General features: G+C 42.3%; 1 protein-coding gene and 1 pseudogene across 3 annotated transcripts in view; both read right to left on the bottom strand.

Annotated features, from left to right (window-relative positions):
* ELOVL6 (ELOVL fatty acid elongase 6) overlaps positions 1–24,656 on the bottom strand; it is a 141,033-nt gene extending 116,377 nt beyond the window's left edge. The window contains exons 1-2 of one of the 3 annotated variants that reach the window (XM_038581902.1): positions 24,524–24,656; positions 23,656–23,776 (exon numbers count right to left, since the gene is read on the bottom strand). In XM_038581902.1, the coding sequence (XP_038437830.1) occupies positions 23,656–23,744 (89 nt within the window). In that variant the 5' untranslated portion in view covers positions 23,745–23,776; positions 24,524–24,656. Of the gene's footprint in view, positions 1–23,655; positions 23,777–23,927; positions 24,100–24,292; positions 24,413–24,523 lie in introns of those variants that run through there. The other 2 variants (XM_038581901.1, XM_038581900.1) reach the window with 2 other exon arrangements.
* On the bottom strand, positions 9,589–9,759 carry LOC100689005 (annotated as a pseudogene).
* Positions 24,657–25,938: the final 1,282 nt, after the last annotated feature.

The following is a 25,938-nucleotide window of genomic DNA, read 5'->3' as shown; positions in this document are numbered from 1 at the left end:
CACAGTAAATAAACATCATTATTTCTACCGAGTGCAATTAACTCCTAGGATACTTGTCATCTTTCTTTCTTTCTTTCTTTCTTTCTTTTTTTTTTTTTTTTTTTTTTTTTTTTTTTTACTGGTCTATTAACCAGTATTTCTTTCTCTTCTCCATACTTCTAATGTGACCTTATGGACCATACAGTCTAAGAACGTGTAAATTCCACATATATTGTAATTTCTGCTTACACTCTTAAGTAAAATTTATAATTAACAAAAAAGAAATAATCATTGTTGGGCTCATAATATTCTTGCATGGAGATGAAAATTCCTAGCTCTCAGGGTTGCAGTGAGGGGACCATGAGATAATGTAACTGTAAAATGTTAAGTGTCAGTATTTATCCTATTCAATGATAACAGAACTAAAACAAATGTACTGTTCCAGTGAATGCTTCACATGCATTAATTCATTTAATCAGTGCAACAATTCTATTGGATCAGTATTACACATTTTAAAAAATAAGGAAACTAAGGTTTAGAGAAGATATATAACCTCTTACCATTATAGAGCTAGTGAGTGCCTGAACAAGAAAGGATTCAAACACAGGCAGTCTGGCCTTAGAGTCAGATTGTATCCTGCCTCTGTACAACATTAATACACCTGGAACAAATATCATGTTCTATTTGATCCAACAGAGACAGTGCTTAATCCAAAGCAGTGCCTGCCTGGCTTTAAGTGGGTAGGTAAGATCTGTACTGAGTTTACATACTGAGTAAAGTCACTGAAGATGACTAATACACGCTGATATGAATGATTCCAGTACTTTGTCAATGTTGGGTCAAGTTTTAGGACTATGACGTGTCAAATAACATGTAGAACTATTCTTTCATAATCATTTGTTGGTACTTTGTTAAGAAATTATTCTTACACTTCCATTAGAAGATTAGTATTTCAATCTCTATCCTTAAAGATCAAGGAGTAATTCACAGGATAATTTACATTTAATATTACCATGAATAAGTCAATGTATCCATTTTTTAAAAATATTTTATTTAGTTATTTTAGAGGGAGAGCACAAGCAGTGGGGGAGCGGGGGCACAGAGGGAGAGGGAAAGAGCATCTCCAACAGACTATGCTGAGCACAGAGCCCCACACCAGGAGCTCAATTTCACGACCCTGAGATCACAACCTAAGCCAAATCAAGAGTCAGACACTCAACCAATTAGTTGATCCACCCAGGCGCCCCAGTGTGTCTACTTTTTTTAATAAGACCATTTGGGCAGCCCGGGTGGCTCAGCGGTTTAGCACCTTGAGCCCAGGGCCTGATCCTGGAGACCCAGGATCGAGTCCCACCTCAGACTCCCTGCATGGAGTCTGCTTCTCCCTCTGTGTCTCTGCCTCTCTCTCTCTCTCTCTCTCTCTCTCTCTGTGTCTCTCACGAATAAATAAATAACATCTTAAAAAAAAAAGACTATTTTGTGAGGAGTCACATAAAAAGTACCAAAATTAGATTTACTGAGGCTTCAAATCTTTTGTCTTTTTAGACTGTATGTTCTTGTACTAGCATGGTGGAGTATAATGCAACAGCCAAACCAGTTTCCTCCTCTTTGCCAGGGAATGGTCCAAGAGTAAGGCATGTGACCCGGGCCTGGCCAATGAGATGTCATTACAGCAACAGAAGCAAATGCTTATATAAGCTTATTAAAAGCAAGTTATCTTGGAGTCTTCTCATCAAAGAGAATTGAAAGAAGGCACTGCTGCTGCCACTTCTCTTCTGCTTGGAAAGCTGTAGTGAGGACAGATGTTTGGTGATATGGGCAGCCATCCTGTGACCACAAAGAAAACACTTGATTTACATTAAGGATGGCAAGACAAAAACTCAGAATCTGGAAAACTGATGGCATTATTAAACCACAAAATGACTACAGAGGCTTCCAATCAGACTTCTTCTTATATGAAATAGTTAAATGTTTTATGTTTTAAGCCACAGTTAATTATGTTGTTACTAGCATTTGAAAGCATCTCAAGACAGTTCCTTGATTTGCGGGTATTCTGCAAAGTGAACTGATGAGTATTACCCAAAGAGAACATATTACATAGAAAGAAATAATCTGAAATATATTATACTTTTATTCTACCAGTCAAACTTAAAACCATCTTAATAATATTAGTGTGTTCCTTTGTTCTTTTAAAGCTACTAGCTTTGGGGGATCCCTGGGTGGCTCAGCAGTTTGGCTCCTGCCTTTGGCCCGGGGCGCGATCCTGGAGTCCCAGGATCAAGTCCCGCATCGGGCTCCCTCTGCCTGTGTCTCAGACACACTCTGCCTGTGTCTCTGCCTCTCTCTCTCTCTCTGTCTATCATGAATAAATAAATAAAATCTTAAAAAAAAAAAAAAAAGCTACTAGCTTTCTTTTTCCTTCTAAAAAATGACAAAAAATTATACACTGATTATAAAGAGTGACATGTGTCTACTGAAGCTTTTTACATGTTAACTGGAACATCACAATAAAGAAACATAATTCTCCCATTTACAACTAAGTGAGGGAAGTATTTAACAACATGGAGTAATGTCTATTCTATAGTAAGAAAAAAGTTTACAGAAAAATATGGTATGAACCCTATGGTAAAATTTTTGTTAAGAAGAAAAACGGAAGTGGACAGATGGCAAGAAAGAGTTTTAAAAAGATTTGCACCAAAATGTTAGTGTTTATCTCCAAGTAACATTTATTTTCTTATTTTTGCTTATTTGTGGTTTCCTAAGTTTTCTACAATATTATTTAAACTTGCTCCAGGCCTATCCATTGAAAGAAGAAATTACAACTGATTGAAGTTTATTGCTTTCAAAAATATTTCTGTGAGGGGCACCTGGGTGGCTCAGTGGTTGAGTGTCTGCCTTTGGCTCAGGTCATGATCCCCAGGTCCTGGGGTCCTGGGATCAAGTTCCGTATCAGGCTCCCCCATCAAACTCCCAAAGGGGAACCTGCTTCTCCCTCTGCCTATGCCTCTGCCTCTCCTTCTGTGTCTCATGAATAAATAAATCAAAATTTATTTAAATTTCTGTGACAGTACATGTCTTTATGTATTATCAAAATAATCCTAATACTTACTACAGAAGTAAAATCGTCAGGGAAAAAATAAAGGTTTTAAGTATATCTTCATAATTCTAGGCCTCTATGTGCATACAATTTAATTGATAAAGCAAAACAATATCTACATAAATTTCAGAAAGGATGGTAGAAACAGTAAACCTTTTAACCCAGCTGAATTCATGAGAAAACAAGACTGTCACTGGTCATTTTCACATGAAGAACAGTTTAAGATAACTACTAAAGACAACTGGTAAGCTATTGAAGGTCTGGCCCCAGATCAATGAAAATATAATTTATAGGATACTTGAGGAAACTACTATATTCCAAATGTCTTAGACTTTGCATGGAAAAAAAATATTTGGAGCTATCATACTGTAACTACCTAAGGAAAACAGCTTAAATCGATAACAGCACATTTATCTATGACAAACTAAAAACAGAAAAAAGGGCCTATGTATTCTTTTCTCAAAGTGAAATTTAATCCTAGAAAGGGCATCCAGTTGCACAATGTTTTGTCATTTTCTGTATTACACTGTGTGAAGGGAGGACAAGCACAATTTACTAGCCTCAGCATCCCTACACCTTGTCCCTTCAGCATTATGGAGAAAAGAAGGAACCTCTGGACACCAAATCCTTTGTGGGGAAGAAATATTCTCCACAGAAAGTTCAGTCAGATGATGAACTCTTAGATCTCTGAGGCCAACCATGCTATTCTCTAGCCATTATAGAATTCTCAAAAACATGATAATCTTTTTTTTTTGGGGGGGGGGGGGTTGTTTCATGTAGTTGCCCACTGTGATTATTATTTCCTCTATGCAGTGCTGGTTCAAAAAAAAAATTGATTTGTCTGAATTACTCATATGAAATAACATCTACCATCTGAGCCTAGCCATTGCTTACAGTGTACTGACCCACCTCTTGTCACAGCAAAACTGAAGAGATTACCGTCAACATTTGCTCATTAAAAAAAAAAAGCCCAATAATTAGTAGACCTTTTTTTAAGTCACCACACTGTTCATATTATACAGCACTAAAATTGAAGCTTATTTTCAAAATAAATGTAAATGTTTATCAAGCACGCCTGGGTGGCTCAGGGGTTAAGCATCTGCCCTCGGCTCAGGGCATGATCCTGGAATCCCAGGATCGAGCCCCATGTCAGGCTCGCTGTGTGGAGCCTGCTTCTCCCTCTACCCATGTCTCTGACTCTCTCTGTCCCTATGTCTCTCGTGAATAAATAAATGTCTCTCTTTAAAAAAAAAAAAAAAGAAAAAGAAAAAGAAAAGTCAAATAAAATTATACAGTCCTTGCTCTCTCCTGGCAGGAAGTGCACCTACATATCCACAGACATTGTGCTGGTCAGAACATTTTATGCTTAGTAAATTGTAATTTTTAAACTAGGCTGGTAAAACATGTTACTCTAGAATCTGAAACTATGTACTATTTATTTTGGAGTGGTTTTCAAAATTAAAAAGAATAAATTTCTATAGCAGGAGAAAGCTTCCTTTAAAAAAATTAACTGAAAGGAGATAGGTATACCTTTTCTTCTTAGGTTACAAAAAGTCACAAATGTTTACTAGTAAAATTTTTAAATTGACTTCAAGAAAAAATATCTTTTGAGGAAATAACACTTGAGGATACTTCAGTTATCTATAGCTTAAGAGCAGAGAACTTTAAAAACTGCATCCCATATGATTTGGAACCATTCTCTTCCAATCTCTCCTCTCTCCTGTGCCCTTTTATTTACTAGCTGAGACAACAGAGAGGAAAGACTAATATGGAATGGTAGGTCTTCCTAAACAGTGGTAACATAAAAACAAAAGAAAATACTACTTTTCCTGTATTCAAACAGCAATTCCTCTTTTTCTAGGAGGAAGTTCAAAAGAAGCAGGAGTTCAAAGCAACGCCCAGGAATGATAAGATCTCCTCTACAAAGCAGTTCTGTAAAAAAGCTCTGTCACACACTCTTCCTAACCTCATCCCCGGGGCTTCGCACCAGATTAAGACACACCAGGTTCTCTGGATCCACACAGCATGGCCTCTGGACTAACCTTCATTTCAGAGAGAAACAAAATCCTTCTAGCTCCTCTAAATGAGATTTGATCTTCCAAGCATTCTGCAATTCTGGATGCATTTGTTAATGATGTATTCCAGGTATATGTACAGCATCTGTTTCCAGGTGCTACCAGGTCCCTAAGCCAATTATCCTATTCATTTTTTTCTCTCTAGAGACAGGTTTATGTTTAATCTCTTATCTTTATTAGATTAGATGACTCTTGTCTCTGGGGAACCTTTGCCCTATTAGATACATTCCTGAAGCCCAGCCATAGAAGTTGCAATGTTAAAGTCAAATTTATGTCTTTTATCTCCGCCCCCACCCTGCTAAAGAGTATAACCCCTTCCTACTAAAAAATAATTAAACTGTATAACTTACAATTGGACATCAGTAGTATGGTTCATTTCTACCTTAATCTGAGAAAGTGTCTTTATTTGAAGATTGTGCAGTTCAATGTCCACAAACCGTGTTTCTGTTTAACTACGTTGCTTTTTTTAATGTTTATTTAAAAATGCATTCGTTTAAAAAAGTGCTTGTTACCTGATACCAAATACACCATTATAAAATGCAACTTTTATTATAAAAGCAGTAAACACATTATAGTTAATTCAAAAAAAGGGAAAAGACCACATGCATAACCATACCACCTGTACATACTCAGAATATAACATAAGAAAGATTATAGAAAACTGGAAGACACAAAAGAAGAAACCACCACCACACTGCCATCTTGATACAAGTATCTTTTACCATTTGGTATTATTTTCTACCCGATTTTCGTTCCTTGTACATACAATCCGACCCACCCCTCATTCTAAGTAAGTCTGACTTCTTTCTAATTAGATGGTTTGAGTGCTTAAAAAAGAGTCCCCCCAAATTAGCACACTTTCACTACAAATTAGTCATGATAAAATACCTTTTCTCTTAAAAATAAAATTAGAAGAGAATATGTATTTTTATTATTTTTTAATTATTTTTTTCTTTTTAGACTTTATGTCTAAAGTATATCTCTGTGTCATGTGTCTGTGTCTTATGACACAGAGATATAGGCAGAGGTAGAAGCAGATACCCTGCGGGGAGCCCTATGCAAGACTCGATCCCAGGACTCCAGGATCACAACCTGAGCCATGCTCAACCACTGAGCCACCCAGGTGCCCCTTTTATTATTGTTTCAATAAGGCACCAGGTAATGTCTCATGATTCACTTAAAGACAAAAGAAAGTGTAAAGGATAATAAATCAGATACATTTGAATGTGAATGAACAGGCTTGGGTATCCATACCAATATGCATTCATCTATTTAACACACATATAGTGCAACTATATATGCCAAATTCGGTGACAGGCACTGATTTCAAAGCTAGAAGAAAAAATACTAATCTATTTATGAGTCAAATGCCTGCAAACCGCAAAGGAAGACCCAGTAGATTCTGATGGGAGAGGAGGGAAAAGGACATTTAATTTGCATTTGAACAGACAGGCTGGGACCAGGGCTACTTCAATAGGTAACACTAGGAAGGTGATTGGGAGACAGGAGACAGATTTTAAATGGCCTTTCAGGGATGCCTGGGTGGCTCAGCAGTTGGGTGTCTGCCTTCAGCTTAGGGCGTGATCCCAAAGTACCGGGATGGAGTCCCACATCCAGCTCCCTGCATGGAGCCTGCTTCTCCCTCTGCCTGTGTCTTTGCCTCTCTCTGCCTCTCTCTCTCTCTCTCTCTATGTCTCTCATGAATAAACAAATAAAATCTTTTTAAAAATAAATAAATAAATAAATGGTCTTTCAAACCAACCAAAACAATTTAGACTTGTCATATAGACAGCAGGAAACCGGGGAAGGCTTGTAGGGCAAGAGTGACAGGATGGCATCTGTGACTTCCTGCTGAAAGACCAGGTAGAGGATAGAAGTGAGTAAGGAGGGATCCCTGGGTGGCGCAGCGGTTTGGCGCCTGCCTTTGGCCCGGGGCACGATCCTGGAGACCCGGGATCGAATCCCACGTCGGGCTCCCGGTGCATGGAGCCTGCTTCTCCCTCTGCCTGTGTCTCTGCCTCTCTCTCTCTCTCTGTGACTATCATAAATAAATAAAAATTAAAAAAAAAAAAAAAAAAGAAGTGAGTAAGGAGACAAAAAGTAGGGTGGAGGCCTGCAGGAAAACAGTGGCAATGGCAATGAGCCAAGAGAAATGAAGCGAAAGCCAGATCACACAGGACTTGTGAATTAGAATTGGGGAAACAGGGCAGGGAAACAAGGGCGTTGAAAAGACTGATAATCCGTCCAGAGGCAGACAACAAAGAAGTAGAGCAGATTGGAAGAGGTTCAGTTTGTGAAATCAATAGTCTGAGAAGACAAACTCGAAGAATGTATGATGGAATCAGCATCATCCAGAGCAGTATTTGCTAAAGCAAGTGTCAGAATTACCTGGGAAGGGCACCTGGGTGGCTCAGTGGTTGAGGGTCTGCCTTTGGCTCAGGTTGTTATCCCAGGATCCTGGGATCCAGTCCCGCCATCAGGCTACCCACAGGGAGCCTGCTTCTCCTTCTGCCTATGTTTCTGCCTCTCTCATGAATAAATAAATAAAATAATAAAATCTTTTTTTAAAAAAGAAGAATTACCTGAGAAGAACTTTACACAGTACCTGGGCCTCTCCATGGACATACTAATTCTGAATCTCTGACATGAAGCCTGTGCCTGTGTATTCTGAAGAGAAACAGCCTCCTCTATGGGAGTCTGGCCAAATACCTATTTAAGGATCAAGGACACAGCATGGTTCTCCAATTTTTTTTTTTTTTAACCCCAAGCTACCCTCATCAGCAGCAAAAGAACTCAAGAATTATGAAGAACTAGAGAAGAACCAAATACCAACCAAAATGGTGTCATCACAAACAATATCAGCAATCACAATACACAGGTCCAAAAAAGAATTCCTGCAAATGTGAATATATGAGCAGTAATTGAAAACCACTACAACTCAAGGTAATCCTGGCAGTTCTCTGACAAGTCCTTAAAATTTCCAGAATGTCCTATGTACAATAGCTTTGTGATGTTCCAAAGGACCATATGGCAGACCTTCTAGTAGATTAAAACTATAATTCCTTCCATCTGTATTATTCTCTAATACAAATTTGTTCATTTTAATGTATATCAACCAAGCTTTAATAAATTTATTAGAGTTTATCCTAGTCGGTCACATTTAATTGTCCAAACCAAAAGTGTGGGAGTCCTACTTTTTTATTTTTCAGATATTCGGGTTCCCAGTGGACTGCAAATAATATTTGAGAAATGGCTTAGAAAAGAAGGCCTAGAGAGGATATAATAGCAATTTTCAAATGCATACACGATGGTTATGTGGAAGTGGGAATTAAATACAGGTAGAGTCAGCGCTAGGACTATAATGGAGGAATGATAAAGGGATACAACTTTCAGGTCGATATGTAGGACAGCCTTCAACAATCAGAGCCACCCCACATGGAATGGACTTAGGGGGCTTAAGGCAGTCCTCAGGTTCTAACAGTAGATGACCAAGTTAAAAAGAAATTGCTTTACCCATTAGGAAACTAGTCTTAATGACTACAATACACATGGTAATCCTATCCATAACCTTCTCTGCAGTTTTAAAACATAGACACTTGATAGCCTGCCTAGGTCTTTCCTTCTAGTCCAAAGCACAAAGTAAAAATGAATAATGATATGAGGCAGAAACATAATATCCATTTTTTCCCCTTCTGTTTAGAGCCTTTACATAATGAACACTGACATGTTCAAACTTAAGAACAAACAGAGGCAATATAGGTTAGTACCATTGATTTTTTTCATTGTGGAATATGACATGTTTGGGGGGGCCATTGATTGAATAAAAGCATTAATAAAAATGTTTATGTAATTTCAGATTCACTGTGCATTATTCAATAAAGTAGGTAAACTTGTCCTCAAATTATAAAATGTTTAAGATTTTATTTATTTATCATGAGAGACACAGAGATAGAGGCAGAGACACAGGCAGAAGGAAAGGCAGGCTTCCCGCAGGAAGACTGATGCGGGACTTGATCCCAAGACCTGATCATGCCCTGAGCCAAAGGCAGATGCCCAACCACTGAGCCACCAGGTGCCCTCACATTATAAAATACTTATTGTAACTAGCTAATCCTCATCTTATTTATTCTATAATAAGAAATTAATTCAGCTTATAATGAAAACTTTCAAGTGTGTCAGGCAGTACATTGCTTTTGAAACTTCTTTACAAAGGAAGTGAGCAAAAAATTTGAAGAACATTCCTTTAACCTACAAAATTCCATAAAACTGTTTTCTGATGAAGCATCCTGCTGTTCCTAGATCTCTTCTTCATCCCTTACTTTTTTTTTAAACACTCAATATTTTTATTTTATGTACAATGAGTTGGCATTAAGGTAGGTATCTTGGACATCTGCAGTTAAGGTAGGTATCTTGGATGACCCATTCAAGGAAGTTCATCTAATCCAACTTAATGAAGCCTATATCCTTCGTGTACTGACAGAAACACTGGTGGCACATACTGAGGCCAGATTTCCAGATCAGATTGTGCCAGTTTGAACACACAAGGCAAGAATGAGAGCCCTGGCCTAACTTTCTCGTTTGACTCCAGTAGAGCTGCTGGTGACCCATCTTGCTCTCTCAGATGCAACGAGGCAAAAGAACTTTTTTTTTAAAGGTTTATTTATTTATTCATTCAGAAAGAGCGAGAGAGAGGCAGAGACACAGGCAGAGAAGCAGGCTCCATGCAGGAAGCCCGATGTGGGACTTAATCCCTGGTCTCCAGGATCACTCCCCGGGGTTGCAGGCGGCGCTAAACCGCTTCGCCACCGGGGCTGCCCAAGAACTTTTTTTTTTTTTAAGATTTTATGTATTTATTCATGAGAGACGCAGAGAGAAAGAGGCAGAGACATAGGCAGAGGGAGAAGCAGGCTCCATGCAGGGAGCCGGATGTGGGACTTAATCCCCACACTCCGGGATTACCACCTGAGCCAAAGGCAGACAGACACTCAACCACTGAGCCACCCAGTTGAGGTTTTTCTAAGATTTTATCTCATCCCTTACTTTCATGTCAGCACTAAGTGTTATACTGCTTTGAGGCCATTTCTCATAGGTGCATAGTTCCTACACTTCACAAAAATTCCTACCTCCAGGACAATAAGAAAGCACAGCATAACTGCTCTGTTATTGCTTCTCAAATGTGACTGCAGAAAAAAAAAATTTTAATTGATTCATTGCCTGGACCTTTGGGTCATTCCACGTTAAAACTGCTATTGTTAAAACCACAAATTTCGGGATGCCTGGGTGACTCAGCAGTTGAGCATCTGCCTTCAGCTCAGGGCATGATCCTGTGGGTCCTGGGATGGAGTCCCACATCAGGCTGCCCACAGGCAGGCTTTTTCTGTCTCTGCCTTTCTCTCTGTCTCTCATGAATAAATAAATAAAATATTTTTAAAAATTTTAAACATAAACCCCCCCCCACAAATTCCAAGTATCTACAACAGTAGGCCTGAAAGAATTTCTCGACAGTTGATACAGGCCTAGGAGGACAGTTCACTTACAACTTAAGCATTTATCAAATTAGAGGTTAGTTATAAAACAGCTCTCATAGCACGGCACACTTTACCTGTGTTGCCGTCACAAGGAGGCATGCAAGTAGCCCACTGCAATGGGAGCTCCAGGTCTGGATGGAGACCTGCTGGTTCGTAACCTCAGGAGTTCTCCAGGTGAAACTGGAAACTGCTCCCCTGTGCACGCAGACTGAAGAAAGGGTTGATCACTCCAGATTGGTAGGTGGCAGTTTTAATAAGGGAATTTACAGATGAGGCTTGTCTTCAGAGGTCGCAGGATGAGCAGATCTTTTCACCTGCCCTCCAGAATCTTAAGAGTTTGTACAAAGGCCTTCAAGGGTTCAGTCATATACACAGGCTCTACAATGTGTTACTCTCTCAAGGCTGCGCCCTTGAAGTGGCTTCGAGTATGAGAACAATGGGACAATCATACATTGCAAAAGTAAGGGAGGGGATGAAGATCCTCCAAATAAATGCCCAAGTCCAGTGAGGGTCAACATGTGGTTATGTGTTCTCCATGACCTCCTTCAACAGGAGCTAAGAGAGGAAGGAATAAACACATGGAAGAAAATCTCCCCTATTTCATGGGAACCCCTAAGGGACAGACTTCCTTGTCTCAAGAATAAGAAAACTGGGAACCTTAAAGAAAGGACTCCACTTGGGTTTCTCCACCACAAGCTCATGGCAATTCAAGTACATAAGAGAAAACCGATGTGTTTTGCTCTCTTATTTGACTTCACTAAGAAACCAAACAGCCTTGCTTCTTTCATTGAAATTAGAAAAACAATGACTAAATACTTATTTGAAGCATAAACTTACAAGCACCTAACTCCAAAATTTGAGGCGCCTCGGTGGCTCAGTGGGTTAAACAGACAGTTAAGCATCTGCCTTCAGCTCAGGTCATTTTCCTGGGGTCCTGGGATGGATTCCTGCTCAGCCAGGAGTCTGTTTCTCCTTCTCTCTCTCCTTCTGCTCCTCCCTGACTCATGCACTGTCTCTCTCTCTCTCTGCCAAAAATGCATTAAAATCTTAAAAAAAAAAAAAAAAACCTCCAAATTTTCAGCCACTATCATTTCACTTATGGATTTAGAATGATTTTACCTTTAGTGTGTGTAACATAATAAAGACGCTATCACATTGTGTAAATTATTAAATGGGATAATCTCAGGTGTTTTATTGGAAATAAATTAGTAATTAGCATCTATTCCCAGGACTCCCTCGATTTCACACTGTTACATGTGATAGAAGATAAAGCATAGCTTTTGAAAATGTTCCAAACGTTCATAGTAGAGTGGGCACCCACACTTTTTTTTAAACTGCATTTATATTAACAATGTTTTCTCTTGCTGAGATCTTTTTTTTTTTTTAAGATTTTATTTATTTATTCATGAGAGACACAGAGAGGCAGAGACATAGGCAGAGGGAGAAGCAGGCTCCCTGCAAGGAGCTCGATGCCAGACTGGATCCCTGGACCCCGGGATCACACCCTAAGCTGAAGGCAGATGCTCAACCACTGAACCACCCAGGTGTCCCTTTGCTGAGATCTTTTGAATTATAGATTTCCTAAAAGCAAAGCTGATGTCATACTTTTTCTTTTTCTTGGTTTTTCCTCCCAATGCCTATACCTTGGTAGTGGCTCCTGGGTAATAGGCCTTTTTGTCCTATTTTGGGGTACAGCCATTTTGGGGTACCTCAGTTCTACGAGAACTTACAGTTCCTCCCTTTTCCCTTTTGATCCCACTGAGCCTATGGTGCAGATAACAATAAAGGTATAATAAAAATTATATACAGTCTTGGACACTGTTGTAAGGACCTAATGTATAAATTGTCTAATCCTCACAACCTGCTAAAGTAGATTCCATCATTATCATTCCCAATACTATTATTATCATCTCTCAATTTAAAGATGAGGAAACTGAAGCAGAGGTGCTAATTAATCCACTGGCGAGATGGTCACTCAGTTGCTATGTGGTTGCAAGAGGGCTTGAACCCTAACACACTGGCTCCAGAGCCCTTGTGCCTAACCACCATACTATAATACTACAGTGAACACTCATCACCACATCTGTGGAAAACTGAAAAATAAAGCAAATAAGAGAGTCCAAAAATTAGCAGGAAGTCCAAGAGACTACTTCCTCTCTCTCCACACTGAACAGAAGCCCAGTCTCCAGGCTTTCTCTCCTCTCTCTCTCTTACTCCCTGGGGCTGTTGACTTAAGGTTATTTATAAAGAGATAAGCACAGTTGTTTCCCTTAATTCAGGGGGTGATGGAAAATACATTTCTATTTCATATATTTAATTAGTTCCTAGAAGTCACTCTAGAGAAGAAATTATTCACAACAGAGTAATCATGCTGAACAAAAGCAAAGATCCTTAATGTATCCCAAATGTAAGCAAATGATAGTTAACTAGAAAAGGCCTGGAACAGATAACTTACAAAAGTAAATGGAAAATAAATCCAAGTAAATTTTTTGGATCTCACTAGAAAACAAATATAAATTAAAGCAACAAGATGTCCCATTTTACATTAATTTATCAAAGATTTTTTAAGAGATCATCTTCAGAATGAAGATGAAGGATGTGAAAACTGTCTTTCCTTGCTGGAGTGCAAATTGGTTAACTTTTCTAGACATCAACCAGATGTCTAGATATCATAATCCTTAAAAAGAGGTAATTCCCGGGATGCCTGGGTAGCTCAGTGGTTGAAAGTCTGCTTTCAGCTCTTTGGCTCAGGGTGTGATCCTGGGGTCCTGGGGTTGAGACCAGCATTGGGCTCCCCATAGGGAGCCTGCTTCTCCCTCTGCCTATGTCTCTGCTTCTCTCTCTGTGTCTCTCAGGAATGAATAAATAAAATCTAAAAAAAAAAAAAGAGGTAATTCCCTTGGATGCTACAGTTTATACCTCTACAAAGGAAATGATCAGATAAGTAAGAAAAATTAATGGACAAAGATAATCAAATGACTAGTTCTAATAGCAAAATATTAGAAACTTAGCATGATTGAAGATAAGGCAATGGTTATCTAAATTAATTTAAGCCCAAACAATAAAATATATGGAAAACATACTTATGGAGAGGTTTTAGTGGAATGTTTATAATGCAAAGAGGGAAATAAACAACATCAAAGTTGTAATGTGATAATATGTAAATGTAAAGTGCTCAGCACAATCCTTGGCACATAATAAGGAACTCAATCTGTCAATGGATGCACTGAATGCATACCATATAAAAAACTTGGAAACAAGGCTGAAGGAAATGTGGCAAAATAACAGTGGATGCCTCTGGATAAGAATTAAAGTTGTTTTATTTCATGCATCTTTACATTTTCTAATGCTTTCATGTCTTTTTTCCTGTATTTCTTTCTGTAGAACTAGAAAAAGAATTCAAGACTCACAAACAAAACAAATGAAACTACTTTTTAATCCTTCATACAGAAATGGACCTCAAAGAATAGTGACATCCCCAAGTCACACGTCTTTTTTTTTCTTCTGTCAACTGTGTGTGGCTTCTATGGATGGCTATTTACCCTGTACCCCTGCCTGAAGGAAAGAATGGTACAGACAGAGCCAGGTGGAAATAAATTCCCAGAGTCTAGAACCAAGCTAAATGTATGAGGCTCGTGGAAGAGAGGCAGACAGAAAAACATGCTTTATAAGAAAGGTTCCGAATCTGTGTCATCACTTATGACAAAATTGGAATGTTTTATGATAGAAGCAACACTGAAGGTGACATTGCTTTCTCCACTTCTAAAAGTGTTGATGGATAAACAAATAACATTCAAAAATATTTCTTAATGATTTAGGTACTTATTTACCTATATAGTTTAATGTTCACTACGTTTATAGGTGTTTCTCGTAGTTATCCTGGCCTTAATGTGTTGAGGATACTTTAGTTAAAATTTCTTAGAGGCATTTGGGGGATCATTGATTAAAAACACAAGTTTCTTATATGTTAATAGTGCTAAAAGTTTAGATCCATAGTGTATTTATTCCTATTCAAATGAGGGGATGATTGAGGGCTTAATGACAAACTCTTCATTAGGCCTGGAGCCCATTCCAGTCCTTTTATCCCTACATGAAAATCCTAACCTGTATAACCACACTGAGCCCCATTTCCTGTTGTAAAAAATCAAAAAGGTAATACATCAAAGAGTGGTTGGGAGGATGTTTAACAGTTAACATATGTAAATGATTTTAAAAGAATGTCAGCGGGCACCTGGGTGGCTCAGGCAGTTAAGAGTCTGCCTAGGGCTCAGGTCAAGATCCCACGGATCCTGGGTTAGAGCCAGTCTTTGTAGGACTCCCTGCTCAGTGGGGGTGTCTGCTTCTCCTCTGTCTCTCCCCTCTGCTCATACTCTCTTTCTCAAGTAAATAAATAAATAAAACCTTAAAAAAAGCCTGCAGTCAGTAAACAATTACGTACCAACTATTAGTATCACTACTTTAAGATAAACTCTACCCTACTCTTAAAAGATCTTTAAATTAAGTCTGTCAAAAAGTCATAAAATTGAGAGAAAACCATAAATGTTGATATTTACAATGCTTTGACTGAGCTTCCTTCCCTCTTATTGTAATGATAACCCCTGCCAGTCCAGCTTTTAAATGCTTAAGGCACCCAGACTTCAATAGAAATCTCACACAAATTAAAAAAAAAAAAAAGTTCCAGAAGTAAACCTTTTTATCTAGAGCTTTCTTCCCCATTGAGCCTCCTAAAACAAGATCATAAAATTCTCAACTTCAAAGCATTCAATTTCACTGAAGTAACTACACCTGAACCCAGTTGGATTGGGCCTAGAATCTTAAAAACGTTTACATTTTATTAACATCACCCTACATGTAAAAGGAACAACTGGGCCTACCAAAAACAAAAACAAAAAACCTTGAAGGTTTTGGCTATAATTAACTATTTTGAAGATTTTTTTAAACTTATTTATAATCGGGATAAATCCAAGTACTGATCGGGATAAATCCAATTAATTAAACGTTCAACTTTTGCGGTTTTTAAATGCTTAGTAAAATCAAATTATTTAACTAGTTTTAAAAAACATCAACAAAAGTCAAGGGGCACCTGGGTGGCTCAGTAGATTGAGGGGCTGACCCTTGTTAGCAGCTCAGGTCTTGATCTCAGTCATGGGTTGAAGCCCTGTGTTGGGGTCCACGCTGGACATGGAGCCTACTTAAAAAAATTTAAAAATTGACAAAAGTCAATTAAGTTGGAACCTATTTTGCAGCAAATTTTATAAGTATGTCCAGTTCAGCAAGATGCTCTTTGAAATACTAAGAAATAAAAAACAAATAGTCTATAATGGGTATCAGTTTTCATTTTTTGAAAGACACTCTAACAGCTTTATGTGGAGTGTACTTTTCCAGGTAAATGCTTGCATCTCTCCTAACAAAGACACATAATAGGGGATCCCTGGGTGGCTTAGTGGTTTGGCCCCTGCCTTTGGCCCAGGGCCTGATCCTGAAGTCCTGGGATCGAGTCCCACATCGGGCTCCCTGCATGGAGCCTGCTTCTCCCTCTGCCTGTGTCTCTGCTTTTCTGTCTCTGTGTCTTTCATGAATAAATAAATAAATAAAATATTAAAAAAAAAAGACACATAATAAACATGCATTTCATGGGTCATTTCATAGTCTTCAAAAAATGATGTATACTGTCCATTGAGAGTTAATGAATAGTCAATTCAAAAATTCAGCCTCAGAATTCAAAGGATCAATTAAAAAACCAAACAAAGCAAAACACTAGCTCCAAGGATGGGTGTTAATAAAGTTAAGGGTGGGGCAGCCTGGGTAGCTCAGGGGTTTGGCACTGCCTTTGGCCCAGGGTGTGATCCTGGAGACCCGGGAAGGATTCCTGCATCCTGCGCCCTGCCTGGAGCCTGCTTTCTCCCTCTGCCTGTGTCTCTGCCTCTCTCTCTCTGTCTCTCATGAATAAAATAAATAAAATTTAAAAAAAAGAAAAAAGAAAAGGGTTGAGCTAACACATTCGAAATTTATCTTTAAGAAATGGAGTAACACCTATTTTACTTAAAATGTGATCATAAACCAACATAAAAACAGTGAGATCCCCCCCCAGCCAAAATACATTCTGTCAATGATATTCCCCTAATCATACTGCAATTAGCTACAAACTTTTTAGAAAGAAAAATACTAAAAATGCGAAATTATGGAGGAAATAAAAGTATTAGAAAACTATATAAGTATCATTCAGCAAAATTGCTTATATCCAGTATGTCTTATTCATCTCAGCAAAGGTAAGTATAAATCTTTTTCACTTGTATATTTTGACTGGTTGTGGGGGGGTGGGCAAGGAGCAGACAGGCTTAAAGTTAAATTGTAGAAAGTTCACAGTGAGCGACTGATTAAACAAAAGTTTTTCCTACAAGTATTTATCATTCCAAAATAGTAGGATAATGAACCTTAAGACTAAAAATTGTGAGGGCTCAATATAGAAATGAATCACGATATACACATAAGCTTGAACTTTGATGACTTACACAGACCCAATGCTTTGGAATAGCTTTTGCTCAATAAGCCTAAAAGTACGAATTCATTTTTGATTCTAGAACAATAATTTTTTTTAAAGGAACAAATCTATGTCTAAAATAAAATTGTTGGAAGTTGGGACGCCTGGGTGGCTCCGCAGTTGAGCGTCTACCTTCAGCTCGGGGCATGATTCCAGGGTCCAGGATGGAGTCCCACATTGGGCTCCAAGGAGCCTGCTTCTCCCTCTGCCTGTGTCTCGGCCTCTCTCTCTCTCTCTCTCTCTGTCTCTCATGAATAAATAAAATCTTAAAAAAAAATTATTGGAAGTTAAATATAATTAGATATGCTATTTAAGTTCTATGAGTAACTGTGCCAAAAGTTACATATTTGAACCTGTTTACACAATTCATATACAAATAAAGTTATGAACTGTAACAATTCAATAAAGCCATGTTATATTTTCATTCAGATTTTCTAGGGTTATCAATAGAAATATCCGTCTGTGGTATATGTAGGTAACTTTTTTTTTTAAGATTTTATTTATGTATTCATGAGAGACACAGAGAGAGAGAGAGAGGCAGAGACAGGCAGAGGGATAAGCAGGCTCCCTGAAAGAAGCCTGATGTGGGACTCAATCCCAGATCCCAAGGATCACGCCCTGAGCCAAAGGCAGATGCTCAACCTCTGAGCCACCCAGGTGTCCCTGTAGGTAACTTTTTGAGGTAAATACCTGTGCTCTTATAACAAAGAGAAATGAAAAGTAAATGGGAGCAGGAAGATTTGAAGGTAGAGACTAGACCATAGATCAGGTAAAGGTAAAGAGCTAAGGCAAAGTTGTGAACTGTTGTCTAGTACTTTTTAACAAAGGGCAGCTCCGCGTATGTATGTCCATACGTGAAAAATTAAGTGGATCATTGGGGCAATTTTCAGATAATTCATTTAAATACTTGGACCTAAAATATCCAGATCACTGAAGCAAAGATGAATTCTTGAATTAAATGACTAGTGAGTGCCACACTCCTTCATTTTGCTTTGTTGGCTAAAGATTGACTAGATGATTATTTTATGACCTCCTAGTATTTCTAAGTCTTCATCCCCCACCTCTCACCCCACAGCTCTTTCCATCTAACTTGAAAGAATCTTCTTTTGAGGTAGTATGCAAAACAACTCTGAGATCTGGAATGGGTTGACTTTGAAGTTAATTGACAATGTGATCACGATACCTTTAGAATTATCACCATCCAACACTAAAAGCAACATGCAAGAAGGCTTCTTCACAAAATTTAACTCTCAATTTAACAAAAGGCTCTATGTAAAAATTTTATCATCATATACTATTTATGACTAGTACAAGTATAAGGATGGGAGATATCATAAAATAATTTCCATTATCCCCGGGAATCCTAAAACACCAAGGACTGCATGAAAATACATCATTTTTTAAAAAGATACAAAAAAAAAAAAAACATAAAAGTTCAGATCACAGTTCCCACATATTTCATTATTTTCTAACACCATAACATAGATCGTATTTTTCTTCTCTGTACATTTTCTCAGTCTTCTCATTCTTAACCTAGTGCTATCAGGCCAATATCCCAGTGCTTTCTAAGGTTTATTGAATGACATGCTAAATTTCTCACACTTAGGACTTCTCAATCCTAAGACTAATATGAACTGTGATTCCCCAAAGTGTCAAGAAACATGATTATTATGTGGACATAGTATTTTCCTAGGTAGCTGACCAAATTTGTATTTGCTGTAGTGGCACTGATTAAACGAGAGTCTGGCCTTTCCTGTTTCATGAGAGCAGATTGCACAACTCTCCAGTCATTTTTCTTATGAACGAATACAGGTCTTAAAGATTTTAAGGATCAGAACAATTGTCACTACCGGAGAAACAACAGTTTAATACTCTGCTTGCATTTTAAAAGTTTGACATACATTATGATGCTGTATTTTGAGTAAAATACTAATAATACAGGCTTATAATGTCTTTATGTTCTTTAATACGGAAATTGTACATCGTGTTACTTCCTGAACCTCACATATAAGAACGTATAGATGGGATCCCTGGGTGGCGCAGCGGTTTGGCGCCTGCCTTTGGCCCAGGGCACGATCCTGGAGACCCAGGATCGAATCCCACATCGGGCTCCTGGTGCATGGAGCCTGCTTCTCCCTCTGCCTATGTCTCTCTCTCTCTCTCTCTCTCTCTGTGACTATCATAAATAAATAAAAAAAAATTAAAAAAAATAAAAATAAAAAAAGAACGTATAGATGTACAATTCCTTTTAAATAGTGTTTCCTCCAATTTTTTTCTTAGTAAAAACAAATCTGTGGAAAGGTTTTCTTAGTATTTAATCTTAAAAATTCCTACACTATCTTACAGACCCTAAAATACAGAACACAAAATGTAAACAATAAAAACGCTTAAAACCAACACCTCGGTGGGGAGAGTGGAGAAAGTCAGAAAAATATACAAAGCACTGAAAGGCTGGGTAAGTGAAGGATGCCAGAGAGGAGAGGGGGAGGGCTTCATGAGGTTCTAGGCAAGCCCTGTGATGACGTCACCTCACATCCATAATGTTACAGCAGTCAGCACAGGCCTCCCGTTTTCCTATTGGTGAACACCGTGTCAGCCGACATCAGAAGATAATCATCATTGGCCAGGCAATTACAACCGGAGCAACTAACTAGCATCCACTGCTGTTAGCACAAACCTGGCAGGCTGCTGAAAGAGAAGGCCGACCCCAGCTGCCCTTCTCACTCAATGAATTTTATGTGGCCTTGCCTTCCCAGTCACTACGTGATTTCGCTTCCTTGCTAGCAAAAGGAGCACTTACACATTCAATAAGCTATTAGTGAAAATAACAGGTAAAGGCGAGATACCTCATTTAGGGACAAAACGCCCTTTTTTCACTGTTGTAAAATCACAGGGCTTTCCAGCGTAAACTTGGAAGTCAAAAAGGCTACTGAGTAAAGCACGCTTTCTCCTCTACCTCTCTCTTCATTTACCGGGTACCATTACCTCAGGTATTTTTAACTTGACCTGTACTTTCACAATGAGGTCTCAGGATGATTCTCTCTGTATTACTTTACGTTTCAATGGCTTCTCTATTACACATGAAACTATGTGCTAGAAAATTAAAAAGGTCTGTGGTATTTATCCTGTGTTTATAACGATGAATGTAGGGTTAATCATTTGTTAAGGCAGCAATGAACCTGATACACTTGCCACCGTTGAACACTTGAGTGTTTATACAAACACCACTCCAAAACAAAATAAGGAGACCATAACATTAAAATGTAATTAGGTAATGAATATGGATTTTAAACTATTATTTAATAAACTACCCTCGTTAAATAATACTAAGCAGTGCTCACAGCACACTGACACAACAGCACTCCTGGCCTTTCTCCCCATTCTTCGAAAGACCACATAGCTCAGTTTTGAGACAGAAATCATTATAATTCTCTAAATTAATAAGCTTTGTTTGAGGCCATGTCTAAGACATCTTTAAGGACAAGTGCAAATGATTGCTCCAATGAGAGTAGATGCTTCAACATTGTGTTTTCCCTCCAGAAGGTATTTCAAACCATTTTGAAAAGGTGTGTCTTTGGTTTCCTAAACTTTCCCTGCCTCCAAGAGGGTTAGTAAGCCTTGGCTACAGAGCTCCCTACTCCTGTGAACACGGCAAACAAAAAATCTTTTTCTTATGCACCTTACACCTTGTTCAAGACTTTTTTGCTGTTGGGATTTTGGTGGAAGTGGTTTATAAAATGGGGCCCCCAGGATGCGGGGAGAAATGCACACACTGAGATAAGAGGAGAAAGGAAGACAAGTAAGGTCAGAAATATACGCAAGGAAAGAGTAACCGCCAGGAGGGCTTTTTGACTGCAATAAGCAAGCTAAGAACATAGGATCAACAAAGAAAAAGTCAAGAAAGGAAAAATCCCAGGATATGCCTACGATGTAGTATTCAAAGGCAGGAGGAGGCCAAATATGCTAAACTTCAGGTATTAACAGGTAGTGCCGGCAATACAATAGGCCCCAGTCCTCATTTTAACTCCCTGGATAAGCCTCCTTCCCAGCATCTACCACGTACAAAACGCACTCTTCAACGTGCTCCGAACGAGCCAAGAACCATGCCCTCAAGAGCTGATGGCCTGGTAGGAAGGAGGCACAGGCATACCTGTGACTATTCACGTGTACAAAGAAAAGCCAGAGGAGATGCTGCCAGAAGAAAGGTCTGCCAAGAGCTAGAAGGAAGCAGTGCTGGGAGCTCAACAGGAGAAAATAACTTGGCGCATTTCTGCCGTTCTGCCTAGTCCTGCTGAGGGCCGGGCCCGGTCCGGCTCATTGTGTACTTGTGGAGTTGAACGGAGAGAAGAGGCGGGAAACGGTTACCTGGCCTCAGGGAAGAGGCAACCGGTAAACAGGAGGCAGAGGGGCCGGCGGAGCGCGCGCGGGGGCAGCCACCGCGGGGGACGCCGGCTCCGGAAAGGCAGGTTCAGTAACGATGCAGCAAGTCGGAGCGGAGGCGCACAGGAGAGGCGCCCGCGGCGCTCACGGGGGAAGATCGTGGGCTCGAGCGGCGTGGCGGGGAGCCGGGCACGCGGCGGCAGACGGGAGCCGGCGGCTCGGGGGCCGCCTCGCAGCGCCGCGCCGCGCGCCCGCAGCCTCGAGCCCCCGCCCCCGCCCGCGCCCCCGCCCGCGCCCGCGCCCCCGCCCCCGCCCCGCCTCCAGCGCCACCCCCGACGCGGGAGGAGGAAGGGCCTCCGGAGCAGGTCCCCGGGCCGCCCCGGCCGCTCGGGCCCAGCGGGGTCGGCCTGCTCCGGGGCCAGGGCCTCGCAAGGTCTGCTCGCGCGCCGGACCCTCCCCCGGCGCTCCCTGGCCTCGCGCCCCGAGCGGCTGCCGCACTTCCTGGGCTTCAGAGCGGGTCGCGGCCCCCGGCCGGCTTCCGGGGCTGGCCCCACGCGGCCCCGCGCCCGGTGCGGCCCCCAGGCCAGCCGCAGCGGCTGTGAGCACGCCGAGCCCTGCACACCCGCCCCCCGCAGGCCGGGCCCAGCCGGCGCAGAGGGCGGGCTCCGCCCGGCTGCAGCCGCAAACGGCCAGCGGGCCTCGGGCGGGAGGAGGCAGGCAGCGCGGCCAAGCTCCCCGGGCCAGGCGCAACTCCCGGGGACCCGAGGAAAGGAAGCTGGACCTCCCTCCACCCGCTCCGGCCCGCCGCGCCCCCTCCTCCGGCACCACCTCCAGCCCCGGCCCCCCGCGCGCCGGCGTCTTAGGTTTCCCATTGATGAGATGGGGGAGGGAAGGCGGGTCGTGACGGCGCGGGGCCCGCGCGCTCGCGCACGCGGCGGCGGGCGGGACCCCTCGGCGCCCGAGAGCCCCTCCGCCCGAGCCCCTCCGCCCGAGCCCCCGGGAGGCTGCGGGCCGCGCCCGGCTCCGGGGCGCCCGGAGCCTGCACGGTATTGCCCGCCAGACCCAGGCTTAAGCAGAGGCAGGACCGGAATGTCTGCAGCTCGCTCTACAAGGAAGAAGCGAGATGAGCACACCCTCCTCCCCTGTTCGACACTGCAAGGTGACACACGCTCGCCTCCCACACGGGGATTTTCAAAAGGACCGGCGGAGAGAACACAGTAAACAAGCAAACTCTCTCCCTATTAGAAGTTTGTCTGGGGAAGAGCCCCCAAGGGCTCTGCGGACCGAGGGGTCTTTAATCTGTGCCTCGACTCCGATCAACAGCTTCCTCCTGAATTAGGACGGAGTGTGTCCAAAAGGCGTTTCCGTAAAACAAACTTAAATAATGGCGTGGCTCCCTCCACTCGCTCGGGTTCATTCATTTTTATTACTGTTTTCATTGTCCCCTCCCCTCCCCCCCGCCACCCCCGCCTCTTAATGAAACCGGAAAGGGATCCGCGTGGGGAAAGGGGTCCAGGAAAGGAGAAATCCGGCCGGGGAGCAGCAGAGAGTAGGGCAGGCGGGGAAGTAGGAGGGCTGCAAGGAGAAAGGAAGGACACGAGGGATGGGGAGAGGGCGAGGACCCGAGAGCGCGGGCAGGAGAGGGTTAAACGGAACAGAGGACTGGGCTCCTTCCACGACTGCCTTTCACACTCAGTTTGCGGGAAGCCAAGCAAGAAAACGCAAATCTAGGTGAAAACCAGGAGGGAGGGAGCCCAGGTAGGGAGTCCGAACTGTGGCATCTCTCCCGCCTTCCGTGTCGCGCAGACATCTATCTACTCTCTATGTTCACGTATGTAACACGTTATATAATCCATGTTAAAGATGCGTGTGTAGCCCCGGTTCGCCCAGGGGCACTCGGAGCCCCACGCGCTGCCTGCAGCCCCGGCGACCAGCTCCCCGCTGCCCGCGGTGCATCGCTCCGTTCACGCCCCAGACAGAAAACCCCGACATGAAGGCACACGGGGGAGACGCGCAGGGCTCCCGGGAAGAGGATCACGCGAAAGCATCACCTACCAGTTTTCCTGCATCCATTGGATGGCTTCGTTCTCGTTGAACTGCTTTTCGAATTCATATTCTTGTAAAGCCAACACTGACATGTTCATTGGGGCTGATCTTCGGAGTCGCTACGTGTTCTCTACACAAAATAAAATAATCTGTAAAGCGCTTGATTTCGGGTGCTCTCCTGTCTGCTTCCCCACCCACCCCCCTCGGCCTTCCCCTCGCCGCTGGGTCTCCGGGGGCCGGCCTCGCCCAGCCTCTCAGCTACATCCAGGGTCGAGCATTGCCTGTGCAGCCGCGGCTCCCAGCTCCCAGCTCCCAGCTCCCAGCTCCCAGCTCCCAGCTCCTCGCTCCGGGGCTCTCCTCCTCCCGGCGTCCGCATCCACCGTCGGAGGAAATGAATGCCTTGCGGTCTTAGTGCCCGCACGTTTGTCCATCACCCTTTTTACTTGTCTACGGGGAAATCTCCTCCCCCTCGTGCGATCGGAAAATTAACCCTTTGCGAGAGAGAGCGAGACCTCTCGCCCTGAGGGGCAGTTTTGCTGACGTGAAGGTGACTAGGGGAATGGAGGAAGGGCGCCGAGAAGGAGGAAGTGGCCTCGCGGTCACCCCCAACCCCCCGATCCCAACCTCGAGGGCAGCCTAGCCTTGCCTCTGGATGTAGGTTCGGCTTGCGGGGCGCAGCCCTTCGCACGCGGACCGGCCAGCTTGCCCGGCAGGCGAGAAAGAAACCGCAAAACCCGCCAGCCCTCTCGCCGGGACAACTCCGGGCACATTTGCGCTGAGGTCACTCGTGAAAGGAACGCGCTCCCCGCCTCCTTGCCCCCCGCGGTACTCTGGGGGGTGGGGGGTCCCCCGCCCCAGAGCGAGGGCTTTGACTCACGCAAACCCGAGGCCCCGCAGCCCCCGGGGCTCCTCAGTCACTCGCGGGCTGGGGATGCTGAGGATGAGGAGGTGGAAGGTGGAGAGCGACCAGCGGCCGGAAGAGAGGCAGAGAGAGAGGAGAGGTGGACGGTTTGGGTCCCCGGAGAGGTCAGAGTTGATGGACTGAGACAAAGACGGGGAAGGAGTTAACAGAGAGAACTCGACCAACTGGTCCAATGCAAAAACTTTATTCATATGCACGAGAAATCCCGTTTTATAGTCTATATTTCACGGGTAGGTGGAAGAGAATCATGTTGAGGAGAAGGCTAACTGTGATGTTGACCCCCTACTGAACCCCCAGCCTCCTAGCACTGTCCTAAACTCAGCTTCTGTCTACACTCCTCTGTCTTCTTAGGAGGAAAAGGATTTTCCACTCATTAGCCACAGGTTCAGAAAAGGAGTTGTAGGAGACCTGGAGGTATCTAATACTTCATCCATGGCTGTAACTGTAAGCTTAACATATGTCAAGGAACCTATGCTTTAAAAATTAGGTGGATATTAGGACCAAGAAGAAAAATCCCTTCCCCCACCTGTAGTCCCAGAAGAGGGTATTTTCATTCAAAATTAGGTTGCCTGGAACCTCTGAGCAGTGGGAACTGGAAGAAATATCTCTATAAAGGAGGAAGGTATAATAAGACATGAAGGACAGGGTTTATAAAATCCAGGCAATATTGCATAAATCAAAGGGCTAGGCTAGTTGATGATTAGAAAATTAATTTATAAGTTGATCCTTCCAAAGATTTCATGTATAGGCTTTCCTTGTCTCTCCCTTTAAGGGTGTCATTCTAAATACTTCTGCAGTACAAGTTAGAATAGAATGAATTTAAAAATAAAGCCCAGGGATCCCTGCGGTTTGGCACCTGCCTTCCGCCCAGGGCGAGATCCTGGAGTCCTGGGATCAAGTCCCACATCAGGCTCCTTGCATGGAGCCTGCTTCTCCCTCTGCCTGTGTCTCTGCCTCTCTCTCTCTCTCTCTCTCTCTCTCTGTGTGTGTCTCTCATGAATAAATAAATAAAATCTTAAAAATAAATAAATAAAGCCCAGGCCAGAGGCTTGGGGATAATTGACCCAGAAGATGGGTGTGGTCTGGTGAGAGATAAACATTTTACTACAGCACCTGGACCTGTGAACAATCAATAAATATTTGTAGGCTGAATGAATGATTGATTAAATAAATGAAAGAAAGGAGGGAAGTGAGAAAGAAATTCTAGTGAACCTTTTACAGTATATTGCAAGGGTATTTTCTTTAAAAAAAAATTTTGATTTTCAGGGCACCTGGGTGGCTCAGTGGTTTAGCATTTGCCTTTAGCTTGGGCCTGATCCCAGGGTCCTAGGATCCAGTCACACATCTGGCTTGCCTCACCCTCTGCTTAT

The sequence above is a fragment of the Canis lupus genome, chromosome 32, assembly GCF_011100685.1.
Source record: "Canis lupus familiaris isolate Mischka breed German Shepherd chromosome 32, alternate assembly UU_Cfam_GSD_1.0, whole genome shotgun sequence".
Taxonomy (NCBI): domain Eukaryota; kingdom Metazoa; phylum Chordata; class Mammalia; order Carnivora; family Canidae; genus Canis; species Canis lupus.
This window is presented reverse-complemented; position numbering and strand designations above follow the sequence as displayed.